General features: G+C 37.6%; 1 protein-coding gene across 1 annotated transcript in view; it reads right to left on the bottom strand.

The window, feature by feature from the left end:
- NPSR1 (neuropeptide S receptor 1) overlaps nt 1–24,478 on the bottom strand; it is a 182,620-nt gene that overhangs the window by 147,201 nt on the left and 10,941 nt on the right. Inside the window, exon 2 of the mRNA XM_044675626.1 lies at nt 22,259–22,477. Coding sequence (XP_044531561.1) covers nt 22,259–22,477 — 219 coding nt within the window. The remainder of the gene's footprint in view (nt 1–22,258; nt 22,478–24,478) is intronic.

Here is a 24,478-nt window from a genome sequence, read left to right as displayed (position 1 = left end):
CTCATTGAGATATTTCATATTTTCTTCTATTTTTTCAGTCTTTTGACTTTGTTTTATTTGTTCTTGTTGTCTTGAGAGATCATTAGCTTCTAATTGCTCAATTCTAGCCTTTAGGGACTGGTTTTCGGCTCTAAACTTTTCATTTTCAGCTATCATCTTTTGGTTTTCTTTTTCAATCTGGTTCACTTTGCTTATCAGTTCATTTGATTTCTGAGGCTCACTTTCCAATTGCAAGATTCTACCTTTTAAACTGTTATTTTCTTGCCAGATCTCTTCCATTTTCCTCAGAATCTCAGTTTTGAACTCTTCCATAGCTTGTGAGGAGTTTTCCTTATTTGAGGAGGGTCCGGATGCTTGTTTGTTCTCCTCCTCTGGTTGCTTGGTTGTCTGGATTTTCTCTGTGTAAAAGTTGTCGAGTGTTAGACTTCTTTTTCTTGTTGTTAATCTTTCTCTTCTGAACTTCTTGAGTCTGGGTAGCCATCATTTGCCCAGCAGCTTCTCAGCTTTATCCTCGCGCTTGGGGTCTGTCCGCCGATCTTTTGGCTCCTGAGGTCTGAGTTCTGGATTTTTCCAAGGTCAAGTCCCCTGGTGGACCCCCTTGCTTGATCATCTGCTGGAAGTTCCTTTACAAGTCTCAGGGTGCTGCTTCCACAGACCTATACCTGCCTATGGTGGTTCCCCACTCAGGGTTTCAGAGCTTTAGCTCGTGTCTGTGTCTGCCTCCACCCACGCCTCTGCTGCTCCTGCTCTCTGCTCACACGCTCAGAGTTCGCGTGCGTTCTTTGGCTTATTGTGGTCCCAAATCTTGCTGCTCCCAGGAACAGGCCCTGGAGCTGCCAGTGACTCGATGGGTGCCCCAAACTTGCTCTATTTCTTTTTAACTGGCTTCGGCGCTATAGGTGGTGTGTGTGGAGGGGGTGGGGGTGGGGTGGTTGCTCAGCCTGTGATTTAGTGAGAGCTGTTTCACCCCTTTATAGCATGGAAATGTCCCGATTCCACGTACCTTCCATGCTGCACCCTGTTGTGGGGTTCCTCCGTTCATCTGGACTTGTTTCTTTGTCCCCTTGAGGAGTTTTGTGTGTTTTCGTCAGGAGAGGTTAAGAACTGCTTTTTACTCTGCCGCCATCTTAACCCGGAACCCTAGCAATCCTGGTTCTTCTTATCTTACTTCATTCTTCTGTAGATTTGAGATTTCTTCCCAATTTTATTTTTTTATATATTATGGCTAAATAATATTCCATCTATATATATGCATATATATTTACACATACACAAATACATACACACATATAAATTGATAAACCATTCTTCAATAGGAGAAGCCTCCATTAGTTTCTTTTTCATTTTTGGCTCAAATGAGAAGAACTATTTATAAATATCCTTTGTACATATTTTCTTCTTTCTTTGATTTTGAGGAACAGGAATTATAGTAGTTTAGCTAGATCAAAGTCTATGAATGGTTTAACAGCTTTCTGGATGTACTCCCAAGTTGTCTGATTTCATACTGGTTGGGCCAATTCACAGTTCCACTAGCAGTGCCCAAGTGTATCTGTTTTCCCATAGCCTCTGTCAAATTTGCCATTTTCCTCTCTTGTCATTTTTGCTAGTCTGATAAGTGTGAGTTGAAACTCCAAAGTTGCATTAATTTTCATTTCTTTGATTATTAATGATTTAGATGATTTTTCTATAGTTGATAGTTTAGATTTCTGCCTTTGAAAATTCCCTGTTAATATATTTTGACCATATTTTTGGGAATGGCTTTTAGTCTTAGAAATTTGAATCAATTCATTATGTATCTATAGAATAGAACTTTATCAAGAAAATTTGATGAAAATATTTCCCCTGGATATGTACTTTCTCTTCCAATTTTAACTACATTAGATTCATTCATGCAAAAATATTGAAAATTGAATATAATCGTGTCCATTTTCTTGTGTGTAATCATCTCTATTGCTTGTTTATTAGTGATCTCTTCTCCTATGCTTAGAACTAAAAAGTAGGATGTAAAATCCAGTTCATGTATCCATTTAAACCTTATTTTAACGTGTGGTGTGAAGTATTGGCCTAAACTTAATTTCTGTCAAACTGATATTCCGTTGTTCTAGAAGTTAACCATGAATCATTCTGTTAATTCCTGCGGGGTCTTGGAATTTATAAAAAAATGTGTTTATTTGTGTCTGTAAATTGTGTACTTAATCTATTCCACTGATAACCTACTTGAAAAACAGAATCAAGTCCTTTTAATGACTATTGCTTTATACTACAGCTTCATAGTTGGTACTGATAGATTCCCCCTCCTCCCCAATTTTTCCCTTATTAGAATCTCTTGAGATTCTTAACTCTCTCTTCTTCCTTAATAATTCTATTTTCTTTCTAGCTCTGTAAAATATTTCTTTGGCAATTTTGGTCATTTTAATAGGCTTGACATACTCATGAGTAATTAATGATTTTCTAATTGCTTACATCTATCCAAAATGTTTTATAGTTGGATTCATATGGTATCTGGATGAATTTTGCTGATACATTTGAATATATTTATAGTTTCTCTTATTGGTTTGAATGGAATTTCTCTTTCAAGCTCTTTCTACTATGTTTTGTTTATATATTGAAAGACTAAAGATTTATGTATGTCAATTTAATTTTTGTGCTATTTTGGTATAATTATTATTTCAATTAATTTCAGTTAACTCTAGGGTTTTCTAAATGCAACATGATGTCATATGCAAAAAGGCATATTACTTCCTTTTTTCCTATCTTTATTTTCTCAGTTTCTTTTTTTTTACTTTTCATTGTGTTATCATATGTGAAGCCAAATTTGTGATAATGAACAATTATTTAATTCTAATAATAATAAACAATAATTTAATAACAACAAAACAATCATTTTATTTCATTTTGAAGAATCTTAATTTTTCTATGGTGTATATGTTTGCTTTTGGATTTAGATGAATGTTATTTACTAAATTAAAGGAAATTATAATTTTTCTCTCTTTTCCAGCATTTTTAATAGAAATTGGAGTTGGATTTTGTAAAAACTTTTTCTAAACATTTATACAATAATATGATTTTTATTATTCACCTCATTAGCATGGTTTATTATATTTATAGTTTTCCTTATGTTGAATAAGTCTTTTTTTCCTAGCATAAACTTTACCTGATATATTCTGGTGCTAATATTGTATTTTAAAAATTTGCCTCAAAATTGCTTAGGGGTATTGCTCTATAATTTTCTTTTCTATTTCAACTCTTCCTAATTTAAGTATCGAGATCATACTTATATCTGAAGTAGAGATTTTAAATGTGCTACTTTTATTATTGCAGACACCTTTGGTGTTATTGGAATTTTTTGAATGTTTTATAGAATTCACTCAAAACCTTCTGGTTATGAAAGTAGTTTTCCTTTGTGATTTCATTTATACCTTGTTCAATTTTTCTGATACCTAGTTATTTAAATAATCTATTTCTTCTTTTGTTAACATGCATATTATTTTTATAAATATTCATATATTTTCTCCAAATTATTAGGATTGAGCAAAAATATTTCTGATTTTTCATTTCCTCAATTATTGTGGGTTCTCCTTTTATTTTTTATATGAATGGTCCCCTCTCTCTTTTAAAAAATCAGATTAGCTATTTTATTTTATTGATTTCATTCTTTAAAATCCAGCTTTTATTTTTATTTATCAATTTGACAGTCTTTTTCTTTTGATGTTATTCATCTCCTTTAATTTTCAGTTTATTATTATTCAGTTATTATTTAGTTGAGGATTCATTTTTAATCATTTTTCCAAGTTTAAAAATTTTCATAACCAATTCATTAATAAGAAAGCTGTCTTACATGAAATGGAACTTGGGCTGCGTTTTGAAAGAGGTTAGAGAAGCCAGCAATTGGAGTCAAGGGAGAGCATTGCAAGCATTAGAAGCAGTCAGTGAGAAGGAACAGAATTAGGAAGGTAAGATGTGCAAGAAATATCGAGGTGGCCAATATTGCTAGGTATCAGAGTACATAGAGAGGAGTAAAGTGTAGCAACAATGAACAGGGGTATATCCTGTATGAATATTTGTAGGAGGATATGGCCAAGAATTTTGAACACTATGTAAAGATGAGAACATATTGATATTTGTAACAAAAATATCCACATTGATAAAAGTCCCTAATCCCTTAGACACATATGGCAGGAAAAGGAGATGGATGAGTTATGTTTTAGCATTGGATAGGATAGAAGATAGATGACATATATTGACAGTTTTGTTGTAGACATGTCCAAGGTAGAAATGAACTATAACTTATTACCAATAATGATTGAGGGGTCTTAAATATATAGACAATATCTATACTTTAACACTGGACTGCATCTCAAAGGTTACCTAGTTTAACACTTTTTTTTCATTTTACAGATAAGGAAACTGATACCCCAGGAGGATAAACAATTTGTCCAATATCATACAGGAGGTACTTATCAGATTCAGGATGTGAAGCTTACTCCTAAGGCTCTAAAACAAGGATTCTTTTGGTAAACTCCCAGAAATGTTTTATTTTTCCCAGTTACGTACAAAAGCAATATTTAGCATTCATTTTCTAACATTTTGAGTGTCAATTCTCTCTTTCCCTCTGTACTAAGATAGTAGACATTTGTCATGTTGTGGAAGAAAACTCTCTCTCTCTCTCTCTCTCTCTCTCTCTCTCTCTCTCTCTCTCTCCTTCTCTCTCTCTCTCTTTCTCTCTCTGTCTCTCTTTCACACACACACACACACACACACACACACACACACACACACACACACCCCTATGAGAAAAGCAAAGTGAAAAATGACATGCCTCAATTTGCATTCAGACTCCATCAGTTCTTTTTTGTAGAGGGATAGTATTATTCATCATGAGTCTTTTGGGATTGGCTTTGATCATTGTATTGCTGAGATGATGAAGGTGTTAACAGTTGTTCATCATACAGTATTGCTGTTACTGTGAAAAATGTTCTGCTCGCTTCACTCTGCATCAGTTCATGTAAATCTTTCCAGTTTTTTTTAAAATCCTTTTGCTCATCATTTCTTATAGCACAATAGTATCCCATTATAATCATATACCACAACTTGTTCAACCATTCTCCAATTGATGGACATCCCCTTATTTTCCAATTCTTTGCCACTGCAAAAAGAATTATAGAGCAAAGATTCTCAAGTTTGTTATGTGTTATGAACTCTTTTGAATTTTTGGGAAATCCTGTGGACTCTTTGTAAGAATTATGTTTTCAAATGCATAAAATAAAATATATTGGGTTGGAAAAGAAACTGATTGCATTGAAATAGTTGTCAAAATATAAAATCCAAATTTGTTACATATGCATGCTTTTATTAACATTTTATAACAATATTTTAAAATATTCACAAAATGGGGATTTTATTATTAAGACAAATTAGTTTGAAAGCAGTTATTGCTTAGCTCAAATAAGCACATTAAAGTGTAGGGTAGTCTTTAACAAGGCAATGTACCTATCAGATTTGGCTTCCAATGAATTCCAATATTTTTATTTTGATGGTTGCAAGTGTTATAAAACCTGATTCATAAAGATATGTTCCTGTAAATGGAATAGAATTTTCATACTTCACTTTACTTGATGAGAATAGATTGAATATAAATAAATAGAGGTGAAAATAAAGATGTATTTTCTACATTCAAGACCCCCTGAAACCTATCCATTGATCTTTGGAATTCTATTGACCACAGCTTAAGTGACTCATCTAAAAACAACTCTTTCTACTCTATTGGAGATGTCACTAAGGACTTATATAGCTGGAAAAGGAGTTAGATTAGTTATACATCGAGAGCCAAGTTAAAACAGATGGACAACCAAAGTATTGCACCAGTATCCATGAAATATTAAAGAGCTCCAAGGAAGGACCATTATGTGGCTTCTCCCTGGAGAATTTACACAAGAATATTGACAATTGTCCAGGATAAGAAGTCTTGGGTACACTTCCTTATGTATTTGTCTAAGACTCAACACAGGGTAGGTATTCTGAAGAATTTATAGGATGAAACTCAGGCAAGCACTTCCCAGGAGACAATCATTGTCATTAGCATTTACATAAAGCATTTAAAGGTTTGAAAAATGCTTTGCAAATATTATCTTAGTTTAAACACAAAACTAATGAGATTACTGTCAGAATTGTGTAATGGAGGCAACATTGAGAATGGAGACAGAAAACCTGAGTGCAAATGTTTACTACCTATTCCCTCTGAAATTTTGGTCCTTTTTTAAACTTAGTTAGGTCTCTTTTCATCATCTGAAAAATGACAGGGTCAAGCTCAATGATATCACAGGTCCTCTCTAGCTCTAAATCCTAAGCCCTATTGTCACAGTCTCCACTGATGGAGAACCGGTACACCCAGTGAGGTCAAAGACTCATTTAAACATTATGCTTATGGATGTATTCTATTTGCTGGTGTTTTAACAAAAACAATTTACTGATACTCATTTATTCATTGTAATTTTCCTTTTTATTCCTTATTTTTTCAGGTTGCCACAGGGAAAGCATTGTGTCGCATGCCATCTTCTCTATATTTAGGAATAGTCCAAGTAATATAGGGGACATATATTTGGTCAGTTGGGGAAAATCTCTTTTGAATCTTTCTGGTAATGGTGACTTTCATCTTCTGGTTTTAGTTGGCCCCTTCCTACAACAGAGAGGAAAAGGAACAGATAGCAATAGCTACAATGACTAATGTACCCAAGAGTACAATCTCTGGTGCCAAAGAAATCGTACCCTATTCCTATATTTATCATTATCTCACCAACCATGACTGATGCATTAACAATGACCTGCAGTGTGTTTATACAAGACTGGTACATTTGTAAGGAACTTTAGCTACTTTGGCCTATTTTGGTCATTATAAAACTATCCATTAATAGCATCAAGACCACTGCTAATTGCACTATGGTGTCAGACAAAGACATTTTTTAGCTTCTATTTACACATACAGGTTCATTTTCCAGAACCTAAACAACACTGGAACCCAAGGGTGGTGGTGAGTGGTAGCATTGGTCTTTATATAGCCTTTTTTATAAGTCAGTGTTTCAGCTATGGTTTGGAAACTTTTTATTCAACCTTAAACGTAGGTCAGATGATGCTATAATTCGGTGAGATTGAGAACTGGACTAAAATAACATCCATTAATAGTCTCATTAATAGCTTTCCAGATTTATTCTGAGATCAGCTAATTTCAATTTTTTATTTCCTATTCAATCACTTATTGTATTTATATTTTTGGTTCTATCCATCATATCTACCTAGCTTGACAGAGAGACAGAGACAGAGAGAGACACAGAGACACACAGAGAGAGATCTCTTACAGCAATTTCAACTGGGTAAGAAGTTAAACCCATAATTAAATAGAAGGAGAAGGAGAGCACAAGGTAGGATGGGAAGATGATTTTCCTTAGGGAATGAACACAAGTTTCTTCTGAAATAAAGGCTGATCATTTAAAAATTAGTTTTCTATTGGTAATGTCGCATCTTTGTGAGTTGTGAAACAATGTGTTCTCCAAGGAATTAAAGTTGAGAATCACAAAAAGGATGATGGAGTCGCATAGATGCCGTGGCTAGTCTTTTATACATACAATGTAAGTAGAAGAGATATAAAAGATGATCCTCAAAGAAACAAACACTAAACAGAAGTCTGCTCAAGTATGTGGCAAGAGGGAGAGTTGACTAATGGATTGTTCTATTAATATTGTCATGATAGAAAATGACTTAAAGGAAGGTAACCCCCAGCCCTGCAGTTGTGTGTTCACCAGGCAAATCTATTTGAAAAATTTACGTGTCCCTAACTCTGTGAAGACTCAGAAAAAATTCACATAGAACAAGCTGACATGGATGAACTTTGAGCTCCCTCGTTGGGAGTGTTAGCCCCCTACGTGTGATCACCTCTATATCTATCCGCTGATGGAAGTGGGAATGTTTGCCAGGGAGAAGAGAAGATGCAGGGGGCACATGCTAGTAATCTCTAAGCGTTTGTCATGGGGAAGATGGAATACTTTATTCTATTTCCTGAAGGACAGAGTTAGGAGCAATGAGTGGAAGTCTTGAAGAGACACTTCTAGGTGGAATGTCAGAAAAAAACCCCGACTCCTTAGAAATCACCATCATCCCAAAGTGGAATGGCTGCCTCAAGCAGTGATGGGTTCTGCTTCTTTGAGGGTCTTTCTGAAGGCAGTGAATGTCCACTTGTCAGGTGCAGGGACTTCTTTAGAATTAGTGTTAGACTAGACTAAATGGCTACTGAGGTCCTTTTGAATTCTCAAATTCTCGGATTTTGAAGTTGGAATTAAAAAGCTAATCAAGAGAGAGTTCAAATCTAGCATCAGGAGCTTAAAAGCTGGGTGGCCCTGGGCAAATCACTTAACCTCTAGGTCTGCTTCAGTTTTCTCAACTATAAAATGGGGATAATAATAACTCACCACCAACACTACCACTACTGCTAAATCTAGCACTTGTATAGGGTTAAGTGCCCTAAATATGTTATATCATTTAAACAGTATTGGAAAGAGGTGCTATTGTCATCCTCATTTTATAGGTAAGGAAATGAATTTGTTCTAAAATGAATTTTCTATTTAAAATTAATTTTATTGGATTAAAAATTTAAGAATAGGGGGCAGCTGGGTAGCTCAGTGGATTGAGAGCCAGGCCTAGAGACGGGAGGTCCTAGGTTCAAATCTGGCCTCAGACACTTCCCAGTTGTGTGACCCTGGGCAAGTCACTTGACCCCCATTGCCTACCCTTACCACTCTTCTGCCTTGAAGCCAATACACAGTATTGACTCCAAGACGGAAGGTAAGGGTTAAAAAAAAAATTTAAGAATAAGATATATAATGTCCTTCTTTGCCTTAAGAATTTCTGATTTATGTTCTGCATATTCTAGAAAAAGCTGATTTTAATGTTTGCTCTTTAATTGTGGGCCCAATGAGAGTGCTATGTCACCTAATTATTTCACTCAGTTACTGGGTGATTTTGCCAATCTTCCTTGTTGTTTTTTTTAAAACCCTCACCTTCCATCTTGGAATCAATTGGTGTATTGGTTCCAAGGCAGAAGAGTGGTAAGGACTAGGCAAGGGGGTTAAGGGACTTGCCAAGGGTCACACAGCTGGGAAGTGTCTGAGGCCAGATTTGAACCTAGGACTTCCTGTCTCTAGGCCTGACTAACAATCCACTGAACCACCCAGCTGCCCCCATGTTTTTGCAATTTTATAATTCTTATCACTTATTGAATGAAAGAACTAAGAAAAATGGTCTTGGAAATAAATAGAAAAATTATTTTCTATTTCTATTCTATCTAATATTCTATTCTTTGGAATGAAAAAACATTTATTAAGCATTGAAAATCCTCTTCAATATTCTTTGAAAAGAAATCTGAGATGATAACAAAATCATCAGACTTTCACTACCATGACTATTACCACTACTTACTACCACTATCACCACCACTACCATTATTTCTTACTAACACTACCCCTACTACAAAATCTAGCATAGATGTAGATTTGTAAAGTGCCTTAAATTTGTTGGCTTGTTTGAGTAATATTGGAAGGAGGCACTATTATCATCATCATTTTACATGATGTGTGTATCTGAGAGTATCAACTGACAAGTATAAATTATACATTTACAAAGCAGTTAAAGATGGGCTGAGCCAAGATGGTGGAAAACAGACAGTAACCAAGCTGAACCCTCAACATTTTCCTCCAAACAACTTTAAAATAATGCCTCAAGTCATATTTTAGAGAACTGGAGCCAACAAAAGGTCAAAATAAGATACTTTTCTAGCCTAAAAAAACACAAAGGAGATCTACAGGAAAGATTTGTGGTGAAAGCCTGTCCAGAGCACACACACACACACACACACACACACACACACACACACACACACACGCGCACACACACGCACACACACACACACACACATTATGGCCACAGCAATATCACCAGCCCAGAAATTACAAGGGGATTGAATTAGTCAATTAGATATTATTATTTGACTATTATTAGTCAGTTGTTTAAAAAGAGATTGCATGGGACTCATTGGTGGCACTGGGTAGAGTTGGTGTTGGTTGACAATTCTATTGCTCATATATAGTTCTGGGTTGCAGTTCCAGGGCAGAGAAGAGCACTTGTGGTCAATCACGGGGGATCAGGGGTCCTGTTCAAAGTCCCAGAACCAATAAAAGTGCAAGAACATAGGACAGCAGGAGAACAAGGGCCCAGCCTGGAAAAATATCCAAGCTCAGACCAGGAGAGCAGTGATCATACATCTTGGAACCACTGAAAACTTGAAGAACATCAGAACTAGCTCTGAATATAGCTGTACAAAAAGCCTAAAGCTTGAGATAGTGTCTCTCCACCCCAAAGTACACAGATCCCAGCTTTAACATAAAATTCAAAGTCAAGACATAGGCTGGAAAGCCAAGTAAGCAACAGAAAAATAATTCTAACATAAAAGATTATTGTGGCGGCAGGGAAAATCAAGACCTAAACTCAGTTGCAAACAAGTGTCAATGAAAAAAAAGAGAATTGTACAAAAACCCAGAAAGAATTCTTGTAATATTTAAAGAAAGAGATGAGTGTTTGAGGGAAAAATTGGAAAAGAAATGAGTCATGCAAGAAAATTATGAAAAGAGATTTAACAGCTTGGTAAAAGAAAAGAGCCATGAGAAATACTGAGGAAAAGAATACCTTATGAAATAGAATAAGAGTATAGTGGTCTTAAGGGCTTAATAGTAATATAATTACATATGGTCTAACAATGGCCTAATGGCACTATGGCTTAATAATAATAATAATAGTAATAAAAATAATAATAGTCTAATGATAAAAGAGGCATAAAAATTCACTGAATGAAGAACTTAAAAAACAGAATAAACCAAATGGAAAAGCAGGTACAAAAGTTCACTATAAAATTAGAATTGAGAAAGTGAAACCCAATGTCTAGAAGAGATCTCAAGAAACAATAAAACAAAGTCAAACTAGTGAAAAAAAATAGAAAGAAAAAGTGAAATATCTTATTGGAAAAAACAACTGACCTAGAAAATAGATTGAAGAGAGGTCATTTAACAATGTTTGGACTATCAGACAATCATGATAAAAAAATATTAAGAAATTATCAAAGAAAACTTCCCCAATATTTTAGATCTGTAATAATTAAAAGTAAATTATGAGGCTGCTAGTAACTTTATAACTTTATTACATTAAAGCAGCAGTAATAAATAGACGGAAAGGTAGGAGACAGGTAGTCACTTCAGCCTCCACGATGGATTGAAGCCCACCACTGACAAGAGTTCATTCAGGCTCCTCACTTGGCCAGAAGACCCAGAAGACCTCCTGATCTTCCAATTATAAGCTGTTTTCTCCACCCATTAGCTCTCACACATCACATCTCAGGAACCAGCCATAGTTTCTTAATTTGCCTGGGCTGCCCAGGGGGGTCAGTGCCTGTGGAAGCAGCTTCCTGTCTCAGTTCTTGGGTTCTCTAACTTCCTTTCTCTAAGGGTCTGCCTAAACTTGCACATCTCAGTGGTCTTTGACCTCCAGTTCACTAAGGGGTGATGTTAAGCAAGTGACATGATAGAGAGAGAAATTCTCTTCCAACAGATCCAAAGGTCAAAACAGAAAGTGAAAGAATCCACTGATTATCTCCTAAAACAGATCCATAAGTGAAAATTCCCAAGATTATAATTGTCAAATTCCAAAGCTCACAGGCAAAGGAGAAACTTTTGTAAGCAACGAGAAGGAAACAATTCAAATATCATGGAACCACAGTCAAGATCACACAAGACTTAAAGATTTCCACATTAAAGTTGTGAAGAGTTTGGACTATGACATTCTGGAAGGCAAAAAAGTTGGGATTATAACCAAGGAAAACCTAGCCAGCAAAACTGAGTGTAATACTTCAGGAGAAAAGTGGATATTTAGTGAAACAGAGGACTTTCAAGTATTCCTGATGAAAAGACCAGAGCTGAATAGAAAAGTTAATATTCAAGCGAAACAAGACTCAAGAGGAACACAAAAAAGGTAAACATGAAAGAGAAAAAGGGCTTAATAATATTAAACTTTTTGTATTCCTATATGGGAAGATGATTCATGTAACTTAAGAATTTTATCATTATTAGTATCATGATAAAAATATTGTAGATATCATTTTTCAAGAAATTAGGCCCCTTAAGTGGAGTTTACATAGACAGAAATAATAGGTTAGCAAGGAGAAAGAGGGATATACTAAGTGAAAGTGAAGGGAGAGATAAGAAGGGAAGAGTTTTTAATGCTTGAACTTTATTCTCATCAGAATTGGTTCAAGGAGAGAAGTATAAACATACACACACAAAATAGGGAAATAGGAGGGAAAGGCAATAAGAGAAAGTAAGAGAGGAATGATAAAAGGAAGGGAAGATTGAGAAAGACAGAAACAAAAAAAAAGACTTTTGAGGAGGGAAAGGATAAAAAAAATGAGAGAAATAGAAACAGAAGAATATAGAATAGAGTGAAATATACAATTAGTAATCATAATTGTGAATGTGAATGGAATGAATTCATCTAAAAAATGGAAACAGAGAGCAACTGGATTAGAAACTAGAATCCAAAAATATGTTATTTACAGGAGACATTCTTGAAATAGAAAGTGTAGTAGTAAAATTGAAAATGAGGTAATTAAGATTAATAAATAGATAGGTTGCAAAAGGGGTTTTGCAAACTCTTTGGTCCTCAAACAGTTGTAATCTTATTTTTTCAAAAGACACATGTAAAACAAATCAGTGGTAGCAATAATGATGTTAGACAAAGCAAGAGAAAAAAATAAACCTAATTAAAACAGATAAACAGGGAAACAACATTTTGCTAATAGGTACTATACACAATGAAATAGTATCAAAAATGTTACAGTTAGTTTATCTAATAAGTGCTTCATTTCTAAAATATATAGAGAACTGAGTCAAATATAAAATAAAACTAGTCAAAACTTGAATTGATAAATGGCTAAGGGGTATGAACAGGCAGTTTTCAGAAGAATAAACCATAGCTATCTGTACTCATACAAAAATTATTTAAATCACCATTTATTAAAATTCAAATTAAAACAACTCTGAGGTACTTCCTCACACCTATCAGAAATGGCACCTTGAGAGGATGAGGGAAAATGACTTGAATTATCAGTAGAGTGGAGAACTGGTCCAATAATTCTGGAGAATAATTTGGAACTATTGCTGTTTGAATCCAAAAGAAATCAAAGGAAAAGGAAGAAGAACTGAGAATGCAAAAATATTCATATTATCTTATTTTGTGGTGGAAATTGAGATGATGCTCATTAATTGGGGGATGATTGAATAACTTTTTTTTGGCATATAATTGTAATGGAATAATCTTAGGCTACAAGAAATGATGAGGATGGTGGTGGGGGAAAAAAAACCAAACAAACCAAAAAAACAATATCCCCAAGACCAATAGGAATTGATGCAAAGTGAAGTAAGAGGAACTGGGAGATCATGTGCACAGTAATAGCAATATTATAATGATGGTCAACATGGTGAAAGACTTGATTACTTTAATCAATACGATGATCCAAGAGAATTCCAAAATGCTCATGATTAAAAAATTCCATCTACCTCCAGAGAGACAACTGATGAACTCTGAGAGCAATTTGAAGTCTAATTTTCTCACTTTGTTTTATTTTGTCTTTTTTTTTAATGTGGCTAATATTAAAATGTTTTGCATGTGAAAACATATATAATTAATATCATATTCCTTGCCTTTTCAGTAGGCTGGGGAGGGAGTGGGAGTTGGAGAGAATTTGGTACTCAAAATTTAAAAAATATTTAAAAAAATAAATAAATTTATTTAAAAAAATTTAAATATTAGATAGCATAAGAAAGACAGCATTAGCAGTTGGGAAACTTCCTGCATAAGATAGTGCCTGAGCAATATCTTCAAGGAAAAGGAAGGGAAGGGAATAAAGCGCTTATATAGCAACTATATGTACTAGACACTGTGCTAAATGTTTTACAAATATTATTTAATTTTATCATCAGAACAGTTCTGGGAGGTAACTGCTATTACTGTCCCCATTTTACGGTTGAAGGAACTGAGGCAAAGATTGGTTGGGATTGCTCAATATCACATAACTAAGATCTGAACTCAGAGCTCTACCTCCTAGCTGCATATGTAAATAAAAAAAGGTTTCTGTGAGGGAGAGGCAAGGAATGAGAGCCTGCTAGGCATGGGAGATAGCCAGTCCAAAGACCTGGAGGCAGGAAATATAGTGTTATGAATAAGGAACATGGGCAGAGGAGGGGTGTATAGTTTGACTAGTTAGCAGAATAAGAGAGGGGAGTAATGTTCATTGAAACTGGAAAGGTGGGTTTGGGTCATTTTGTGGAAGGCTTTAAAAACTAGACAGAAGACTTTATTCTAGAAGCAATAGGAAGCCACTGGAGTTGAATTGTAGATTCTCATAGATTTCTGTTTAAAGAAAGTGACTTGGTAGTACTGTGTAGGATGGAATGGAGCTGGGAGGAAGACAAGTCAGGGGAGGCCAATTAAGAAGCTGTTGTAATAATTTATGTAAAAGGCGATGGAGCTAACCTAAGGTATTACTTGGATGAAGAGACAGAAGGAATTAAATGTGAGAAGAGTGAAGTTAGAAATGATAAGATCTGGCAGTTGATAGACTATGTGGTCTGAGAGAGAGAGTGGAGAATTAGGGATGATGCTGACATTATGAATCTGAGACAATGGAAGGATGGTCATGCCTTCAGCAGGAACAGGGACATTAGAAAGAAGGGACGATTTAGGGAGGAAGATGATAAGTTTAGTTGTAGACACGCACGATGAGTTTCAGATTTCTTTAGCCTATAGAGTTTCATGAAGCCAATGGTGATTTAGGACTGAGATCAGACGGGAGACGGGGCTAGATCTTAGGTCTGGGAGTCAGAGAGGAGAGTTAGACCCATGGAAGAGGATGAGATGAGATGTGAGAGAGAGAGAGAGACAGAGGGAAAAAGAGAGAGAGAGAGAGAGAGAGAGAGAGAGAGAGAGAGAGAGAGAGAGNCACGGCTCAGACCCCTCTCCCTGGGACTCTCTGACGTGCTCGATGTTTGAGTCCTGGTTCTGAGGAGGGAGAGATCCCCACCCAGCCCTCTCTGCCCTCCACAGTCCAAGGCGCTTCGGGAACGATGGCTGCTGGAGGGGGCCCCCTCTACCGACTCCCAGGAGGATGAGGTGATGAAGAAGCAAATGCAAGAGGATGAGCAGAAGGTCAAACAGCTGGAGGATTCTATCCTGAGGTGGGGAGGCGGCACCTCCGTCCAGGCCTGCGTTAGAGCTGGGGGGGTCAGTTGGAAGGGTGGGCTGGTCTGATGGGGATGCAGCTCTAATGTCAGCATTCAGCTGGTAAGCATTGATTAAGCCCCTGCTACATATAGGTACTGTGCTAGAGAGAGAGAGAGAGAGAGAGAGAGAGAGAGAGAGAGAGAAAGAGAGAGAGAGAGAGAAGGCAGAGAGAGTTAGAGACGAATGGAGGAAAAGGAGAGGAAAGAGAAGGAAATTAGAGGCAGTTAACTTTTTTATTCACAGATTTCTTTGGCACTCTGATGAAGATTGTGTGTGTGTGTGTGTGTGTGTGTGTGTGTGTGTGTGTGTGTGTGTGTGTGTGTGAGATCAATCCTCGACATTCACACATTTGACTTTCACAATTCAAGCATTCCTGAGATTTTATTTTGTTTTATTTTATTTTATTTTTTTAACCCTTAACTTCTGTGTATTGGCTCCTTGGTGAAAGAGTGGTCAGGGTGGGCCATGGGGGTCAAGTGACTCACCCAGGGTCACACAACTGGGAAATGTCTGAGGCCAGATTTGAACCCAGGACCTCCCGTCTCTAGGCCTGGCTCTCCATCCACTGAGCTACCCAGCTGCTCCTAATTCCTGTCATTTTATGACTAACCTCATTTTTACTTTTGGGTGGGCCACCACTCACATCCGTGGCGATGCTCAGGAAGGCAAAAGATAAGAGGTACAATGTGTGCAGCAGCTGATATCCCATTAGGTTCCCCTAACAATAGGCATCCTATTATTCACCTAACCACAGGAAAGACTTCCCCATGCATTTGTTGCCTATTTTCATGGTTTCAAATCTCACTGTGTGTGTGGCCATGAGAGCCCAAGACATAAAGCAAGATGTCCGGGCTCTGAGCCCAAAGTGTGCCAAGCCCGTGGGGCAGCTTGGGGAGAAAAGGAAGGTGGTAGATCAGCGTCATGCCAGCATGTCTGCAGCTGTTGTCGTCTCGAGTTTGGTGTTAATGAATCAATGAGATGATTCATTCTATCCCCAAAAAGGAGGGGCGCATTAATATAAGTGTTTGCGAATTCCAGCAGCTGTATTTTCTGCCAGCTCTAGTGAAAGATTACGGCTTTTGTGGCCGCAGGGACCTAACCCTCTATTTCCCATCCATTCAATGTATAAACATTTCTGGTTTTGACTTTCACATTGTTTTCTCTGAACGTGAAAGTGGAGGATTTACTGTACTCCCCCCCATGTGAATGATACATATATGATATTCACATGTGTATGTATATACCTCTATCTACACACATGTGTATGTATGATGGTTGGATCTGTTCAAATACATATAAATTTACACACGTGTATATTAAATATCATGTTATTTCTACACATACATATATGCAACTCTCTTTAGTCTATCTCCCTCCTTTGAACTTTAGGACCACATTTCCCTGATTGGCCATTAGAGATCTCCACCTCTATAGACCACCAACATCTCACATTCAGTCTATTTAAAATCCAGCCCAACGTGCCCCCTTGCAACGTCCTCATCTCTGTCGGTGACAGCAGCTCCATTTCTTTCCCGAGTCTTTCTGACGTATTCTTTTCTGACGCCACCACATTCCATCTGTCGTCCCATTTGGGCCACTCTGCATCCTCATTCTCTTTCCCTTGTGTCTGCACCTCTGCTCACACTGCCACACCTGGAGCTTAGGCTTCCTCGTCTCTCCTCTGCACAATTACAATGACTTCCTGACTAGCTTCGGTGCCCTCAGTTTCCCCCATTTGCTCCTTCTCCCTGAAAGTAAAAACTGCTTCTTGTGGCACTCGTCTGACCTTGCCTCTCAAGGACCCTGGAAGCTTCCATAGTTTTCCATGACCTGGGTGGGTAGAACTGCATTTCTAATCTTGTTTCACTATTTCCCTGTTCACATATTCCATGTCGCAGCTAAGCCAGATGACTCGATTTTGTCTGGTGTTGTCTCATCTCTATGCATTCACACAGGTTTCCTTGCTGTTTGCCACATTCTCCTTCCGCACTCCCCAGCCCCTTGCTGACTTCTTTTTTGTCCATTAGGACCCAGCTCAGGTATGTGATCTCTTCCATTTTCTTCCTAAATCTCCTCAGGACTTGCTTTACCTAGGCTCTTCCATTGTCCTCCCAACAAGCACAGTATGGGACCTCACTTCTGCTTCCATTGAGTTCTGGCTGCTGCCAATTACAGATTCTTAGAGCCTCCCTTGGTCCTGCCGGAGCCTCCTCCTCGAAGCCTTCATTTCTATTCATATGTCGCCACACAAAGCCTGAGAAAATCTTCAAGCTATGTTAAGTGGGTCCACTACAAGTCTATACTGAATAGTCTCAACTGGGCTCCGACTATAGGAAAGCAATTCTTTTACAACTCCCTAATGATTCACTATTCTACTCACCTTGTTGGCTATTGCAAACCTTTCAATCCTCAAGCTTCCCACCACTCTCTGTCTTTCTTTGTCTGTCTCTTTGTCTTTCTCTCTCTGTCTGTCCCTTTCTTTCTCTTCTCTCTGTCTCTGTCTCTGTCTGTCTGTCTGTCTCATGAGAACATAGTTTCACATTTATCTAAAAAAAATTAGGCCACTCAAAAGAGAGATCCCTCTTCTCTGTTATCATCTCATTTCATATCACTCAGACGCCTTCTAACACTTCACCTCTGTTACATGAAGAGGTAGCTCTTCTCCCTACGAGGTAAACCCCTCTCTAGGCAAATGTGGACTCACCTTCTCCAGTAGATTACTCCAGTCCATCATCCCTACTTTTTTTTTAATATAATATTCAATTTCTTCCTGTCTACTGGCTGGTTTCCTACAACTTATGATTGTACTCATGCTTCCCTCATCCTCAGACTTGACTGGTCCATCCCTACTAGCTATTGTCTTATATCTTGCCTCCATTTTACAGCTAAAGTCCCCGAGAAGGCCTTCGACAATAGGTATCTCCAATTTTTTTTCTTCTCAATTGCTTCTTAGCAATCTGAAGTTTGTCTTTCAACCTCATAATTCAACCAAAACTTTTCTCTCCAAAATTAATAATGATCTCTAATTTGCAAAATTGAATGGCCCTTTCTTATTCCTCATTCTTCTTGACTTCTCCACAGTCTTTGACCCTTCCATTCATCTTCTTCCCTTTGCTATTTTCTTCTCTATAAGTGTTTGAGACACTTTTCTATCTGGTTTCTCCTCTTACCTACCTGACTACTCCTCTGACTCCTTGATGGATCTTCATCCAGGTCAAGCCCACTAAACCCGAGTGTCCCTCAGAGCTTTGTTTTGGGCTTTCTCCTCCTCTTTCTCCCTCTCTCCCTCATTTCCATTATTTCACATGCTGATCTCATCAGGTCCCATGGTTTCAAACGTCGTTTCTATGAAGATGAAGCTCGGATCTATTTGGTGAGTCCTAACCTCTTCTAACCTAAAGTCTCATATCTCCAACTGTCTATACCCATGTAGAATTGGATTCCTGTGGACATCTTAAACTCAACATGTCCAAAACTGAACTTGTACCACCCCTATAGCCCCTGCCCAAACCCTTCCCTCATTCTAATTTCTCTATTTGTGTGGAAGGTACCTCCATCCTCCAAAGCACCTGGTCTCACAGCATAGGTCTTATACTCACTTTTACTATATCTAATCATTGGTTAATTAATCTCATCTCCACCTTCATAGTATCTCTTATATATGCTTCCTTGTATGTATAATGTATATGTCTTCTCTGACTCTGCCACCCCTCTGTTACGGGCACTCATCATCTCATGCTTGGACTATTGCAATAGCCTGCTCATTTCCCTGCCTCAACTATGTCCTTATTCTATGCCATCTTCCACTTGGATGTCAAATTGCTCTTTCTAAATTTAGTTCAAGTTTTTATTGTGTCATCCCCTATTTGACAAACTCTGGTGGCTCCCTGTCACTTCTGAGACCAAATATAAAATCCTCTATTGGGCTTTTAAAGTACTTTATAACCTGTGCCTTCCCTATCTTTCCAGTTTTCTCATACCTTATGCCCTTCTACCTACTTTGCTCCACTTATACTAGTCTTGTTGTTCCTCAAACAGGACACTTCATCTCCCCACTCCAAGTATCTTCATTGGTTGTCCTTCATACCTACTAGAATGCTCTCCCTCCTCATGTTCTCCTCCTGGCTGCCCTGGAGTCTTTCAAGCCCCACCTTGTTTAAGAAGTCATTCCTTTCCCCTCCTTAATCCTTAATCTTAATCTTAGTGCCTTTCCTTTGAGATGACCCTCAATTTACCCTCTTTACATCTTCCTTGTTCATAGTTGTCTTCATGCTGTCTCTTCAATAGACTATGAGCAATTTGAGTCAAGATTATACTAGTTCCTGATACAGTGCCTGGAGAAAATGCTTAATAAAGATTCGTTGACCATTTGACGATTTCCATTCTTTTCTTCAGATCTCACCTTTGTCCTTATGATATCCCATCTTGTCATACTTTTTTGTTTACAAATCATCTCTCCCCTATTAGGCTGTAAGCTCATTGATTACAAAGTTTATGTTACTGTTCATCTTTATGTAATAGGTACAAGGGGGTGCCTCTAGCACCCTGCACTTCTTACACTGGCATGGGAACTTTTACTTCTGCCATCATGCTGGCAGAACCAGGTTTCTAGAGAACCACCACTATCACATGGTTATGTTCTCGGGATCTTAGAGGTAACAGCATCTTTGGAGAATCCACCTCCATTAATTGCCACTCTAACTCTTGAGCCCCAAATGATGAGTTTCTATTTATACAACCAGTCATGCTCTTTAGTGACATAGTTAGATTTTTAATATAACTATTTATATAGTAATAGGGGAAAAGATATAATCATAGCATGTCAGATACCCATATAGTAAAACAAATGCATGAATAATAAATACATCACAATCGACACATTCTCCTGTTAATGCACCCAGTATCTAGGGGAGAGAGTAGATATACTTTCAGAAACTTGCCAATGAGGTCCAAGAGTGAGGAAAACCTATGTACTCGAGGGACAGCTCAGTAGCACAGTGGATAGAGCACTAAGTCTGGAGTCCAAAGGACCTGCATTCAAATCTGGCCTCAGATATTGCCTAGCTGTGTAATACTGGGCAAGTCACTTAACTTTAATTGTCTTTCCCTCACATCTCTTCTATCTTGGCAACCATACTTAGTATTAATTCTAAGACAGAAGGTAAGAGTTTTAAAAGAACTTTGTGCTTAAGATAATTCACAACCCTGGAAATTTAAACTTTAGTGTCCTCTTTCTGTCTCAGAAACTGTCCATAAAGGAACCTTGATGAATATATCTTCTGGGTTGAATAGATGATTCCACTGCTAATCTAAATTGATCCATGATGTGCTTGACTAATACTTCATTGGACATCTAAGTCAAACTAATTAGCTCGCTGAGTGTTTTCTAATTCTTCTAAACTGTTCTTCTGATAAGTTAGACTTAATTATTCAACAGTAGTCATAGCACATATCACTTTCAGCTTCCAGCTTTAGCTGAAACAATTCCAGAGTGTATATGTCGATGTTTCACTTTTTGTTCTTTTCTCTTCCTTTTTGGTCTCTCGATCCTCTGAAAATAAGTTCACCCTAGCTTATGATAATTATATTCTAGTCTATCTGCAACCAGCTAAATTTCTTTAATAAATATTTAACTTATTAATATTTAACATGAATATTATTTTAAAATTAATTTATATTGACTCAATAATTAATGAATAATAAATATTTCTCTAATGAATATACCACAGTTCTAGCATTTGTATTTCTCAAATGTACAATAGCTCGTCACATTCCAAAGAATCAACCATTTATTGTGGTACTCATTTGTGATTTCATCTTCCTCTTTGAGGCAGAGAACAATCAGACTCGACCCTCAGTCACTACTGCACAGACAAACTGTTTCTTTTAGAATTCTGAGTAAAACAGATAATTCATCAACAAAGGGAAAGTAGAATCCATTTGTATTGCCAATTCCTTAATAGTAATCACTTAATAAGGAGCTGGGGCTAATTAACATAAATAATTCCTATTTGAGGAGGGAGATTGGTATGAAACTTTGTGGTGGGCACAATAAAACTATCTCATACTAGTGAGTCAAGAACACATCTTTTGAGAAGTCTTAATTCAATGCAGGGTTCTTAACACCAGTCCCGGGGTTAAGGTCTCAAGGAGTCCAAGAATAGATTTCAGGCACTCTGAATTTAGAGAGAGGAAAAGAAATCTTTCTTTCAATTTAACTGATTTCCTTTGGAATTCTTTGTTTTTTTTTATTTTATGCTTTTAAAAACATGCTGAGAAGTGACACACAGACTTCCACAGACTGCCCAAGGGGGGAATAGTTTATGACATAAAAATAGGTTATAGAACCCCTGAATTGTAAAGGATATGACTTGAGCAGAATTTTGAAGGCAACAAGGTATTCTATGCAGTGGAAACGAGGGGGCAATTGCCTTCCCAGTGAAACAATCTCTGCATTCAAGGGTCTTACATTCTACTGCCTAAATCTATCTTAGATACCAATAAGCATAGCACATGGTAGAGAGTGAACGAAACAAAAGAGATGAGACAAAATGTTCTAAGAACATTTGACCAGGGGGAGAACAGTAACAGAAGGCAGTTGAAAGGGGATATTAACAACTGGAGAATAGAGAAGGATGAATAATTCAGTGTGAATTAATTCATGTGAATAATTCACATGAAGAATCATGTAAAATAAAGTTAGACAAGCTGAACTTGTATCGTAGAGGACCAGGAAGGGAGCATATATAAGTTGAACAAACGTGACATCTGGATTATGAACTGTCTGGGGTAACTTGTGCCACTGTCTCATTCCATTGGTACAGAAAAGGTAAAGCTGGGACCCAGTGGGATCCAGTATATCTCCACTCCCATCCTCCCAGTGGCTCACCTGTGATTGCTAACTGGGTCACAAAGAAAGTCATTCTTGACTTCCTCTTCCTTTTCCAGGTGGAGAACAGCACGAAGGCATTCCCCACGATGGTGAAGACAAAGAGGATCCAAAGGGTTACCAGCTGCTCTGTCTGGAAGAGACACACCAGGGAGAGGTGAGTGTATTCATGGGCATCACAGACAAATTGAACAAAGGTGGGACCATCCTCAGTTAATTCTGAGAGTGGTGACAAAAAAGGCAGAATGAGAGTTTGCTGCAGGACCATAAAACTTGAAAACCTTTCTTATTCCTGAAGAAGAAAACACATGGATTCAATGAATAACAATATTGATTTATTTGGAATACATTTGAACCACAATATTTACTTCTAAGATGTGGTTACAGCCTTATGTGGTTCAAAAATCTGCCCCTTTAAATATTCTACAAAAGAAAAATTGGTACTCTAGTTCTATTCTGTGATTCATCATAGAATTCTAGTTGGAAGGACTTTAGAGATCATCTGGTCCAATGTCCACATTTGGCACAGAGGAAGTGCTTAATCAGTGCCTTTTCAGTTATCATTCCAGAAACTGTGAAGAAAGTGGAGGCTTAAAAAGATCAAGCAACTAGCCCAAAGTTATATGGGAAATCAGAGGTTTAATCTCAGTTGAACTCAGGACTCTAGTCTAGTGCCAGATTTCTCTTCGTGGCTATATACCCATTCATCTAATTACTCAATAGCTTTTCATTAAACACCAGTTACATGCAGAGAACTTTACCAAATACTAGGGGAGACATAAAGATGAATAAGACATTATCTCTCTCATCAGGAAAATTTGGACCCGGGGAGTTCTATATTCAAATCCTACCTCTGACATTTACTACCCAAATACTATGATCAAATCATCTGGTATTTCTATGTCCCGGTGTCTTCATCTGTAAAAATAGGGTTAGTAACATTTAATACAGAGTTAGTATGAGGTTTTGATGAGATAAATTATGTACAGTGTTAGGCAAAAGTTTAAGAACTCAGTAAGTGCCACATGGAGTAGTTAGGTGGCACATTGGCAAGAGCAGTGGACCTGAAGAAGGAAGGCTCATCTTCCTGAGTTCAAATCTGGCCTCAGACTTTTACTTGCTGCGTGACCTTGGGCAAGTCACTTCAGTTGACCCCGTTAAATGTTGGACATGATTGAAATAACTGGACAATAATAACAAAGTACTGCATTATTACTATTATCCCAATTGTTATGATTACCTTGTGCTATGTTTTGTACTCCCCCTCCTCCCGTGAAGGACAGATTCTTTTAGATTTGCCTCCCCAGTGCTCAGCACAGGTTCTTATTGTATGTTTGCTGATTTGAGTGGGATCTTTTTTTTTATCCTCCTGTCAGGATGCTATTAAGTAGGCAGGGGGCCTCTTTGAACAGGTCAGACTCTGGCTCAAGGTTTTGAAAAACTGGTCCCCAATGCCATGCACAAACCACGTAGGGTGATCTCTCCACCAATGGCAGTTAGTTGACATGTATTTAGTAAGTATTTATGATGCACCAAAGACTGCCCAAAATGTTTAAAGAGAGGCAAAATCAGACTTCTTGCCCCCAAGTAGCTTACATTCTAATAGGGGTAATAACCAGAAAAATATATATGTGTGTGTGTGTGTGTGTGTGTGTGTGTGTGTGTGTGTGTGTGTGCTCTTTGTAAGGGGAAGTTGATGTTATCTTGGGCAAGTCACAATCTCTGTTAGCTTCAGCTTTCTCTTGTGTGAAATGGCTTAAGAAGAACATTTCTTTCACCTGTCAAGATGTCAAATGAGATACATCTGTATAGGGTTGTGCAAGCCATAATGGGCTTTATAAATGGGGGCAGCCAGGTGGCTCAGTGGTTGGAGAGCCAGACCTAGAGATCAAAGATCCTGGGTTCGAATCTGACCTCAGACCCTTCCTCGCCTTATTGCCTACCCCTACCAAGGTTCTGCCTTGGAACCAGCACATGGCGTATTGATTCTAAGGTGGAAGGTAAGGGTTTAAAAAAAAAGGCTACATGAATGCTGATTAATCGAATTATTATTGTCCTGGGAATGATGTTGCTCATTGTTATTATCTCAAAGGGAAGGCTTGGTTGGGTAGGGGATGAGGAGGGAGAGCTTAGGAGAGATTAGATTTGAGCTGAGTCTTAAAGGAAGCCAGGAGGCAGAGATGAGGGGGGCATCATTCCAGGCACTGGGAAGAAGCAGTG

The sequence above is a fragment of the Gracilinanus agilis genome, chromosome 1 (genome assembly GCF_016433145.1).
Source record: "Gracilinanus agilis isolate LMUSP501 chromosome 1, AgileGrace, whole genome shotgun sequence".
NCBI classification, from domain to species: Eukaryota; Metazoa; Chordata; class Mammalia; order Didelphimorphia; family Didelphidae; genus Gracilinanus; species Gracilinanus agilis.
The sequence above is the reverse complement of the archived record's forward strand: the minus strand, read 5'-3'. Positions and strand labels throughout refer to the sequence as shown.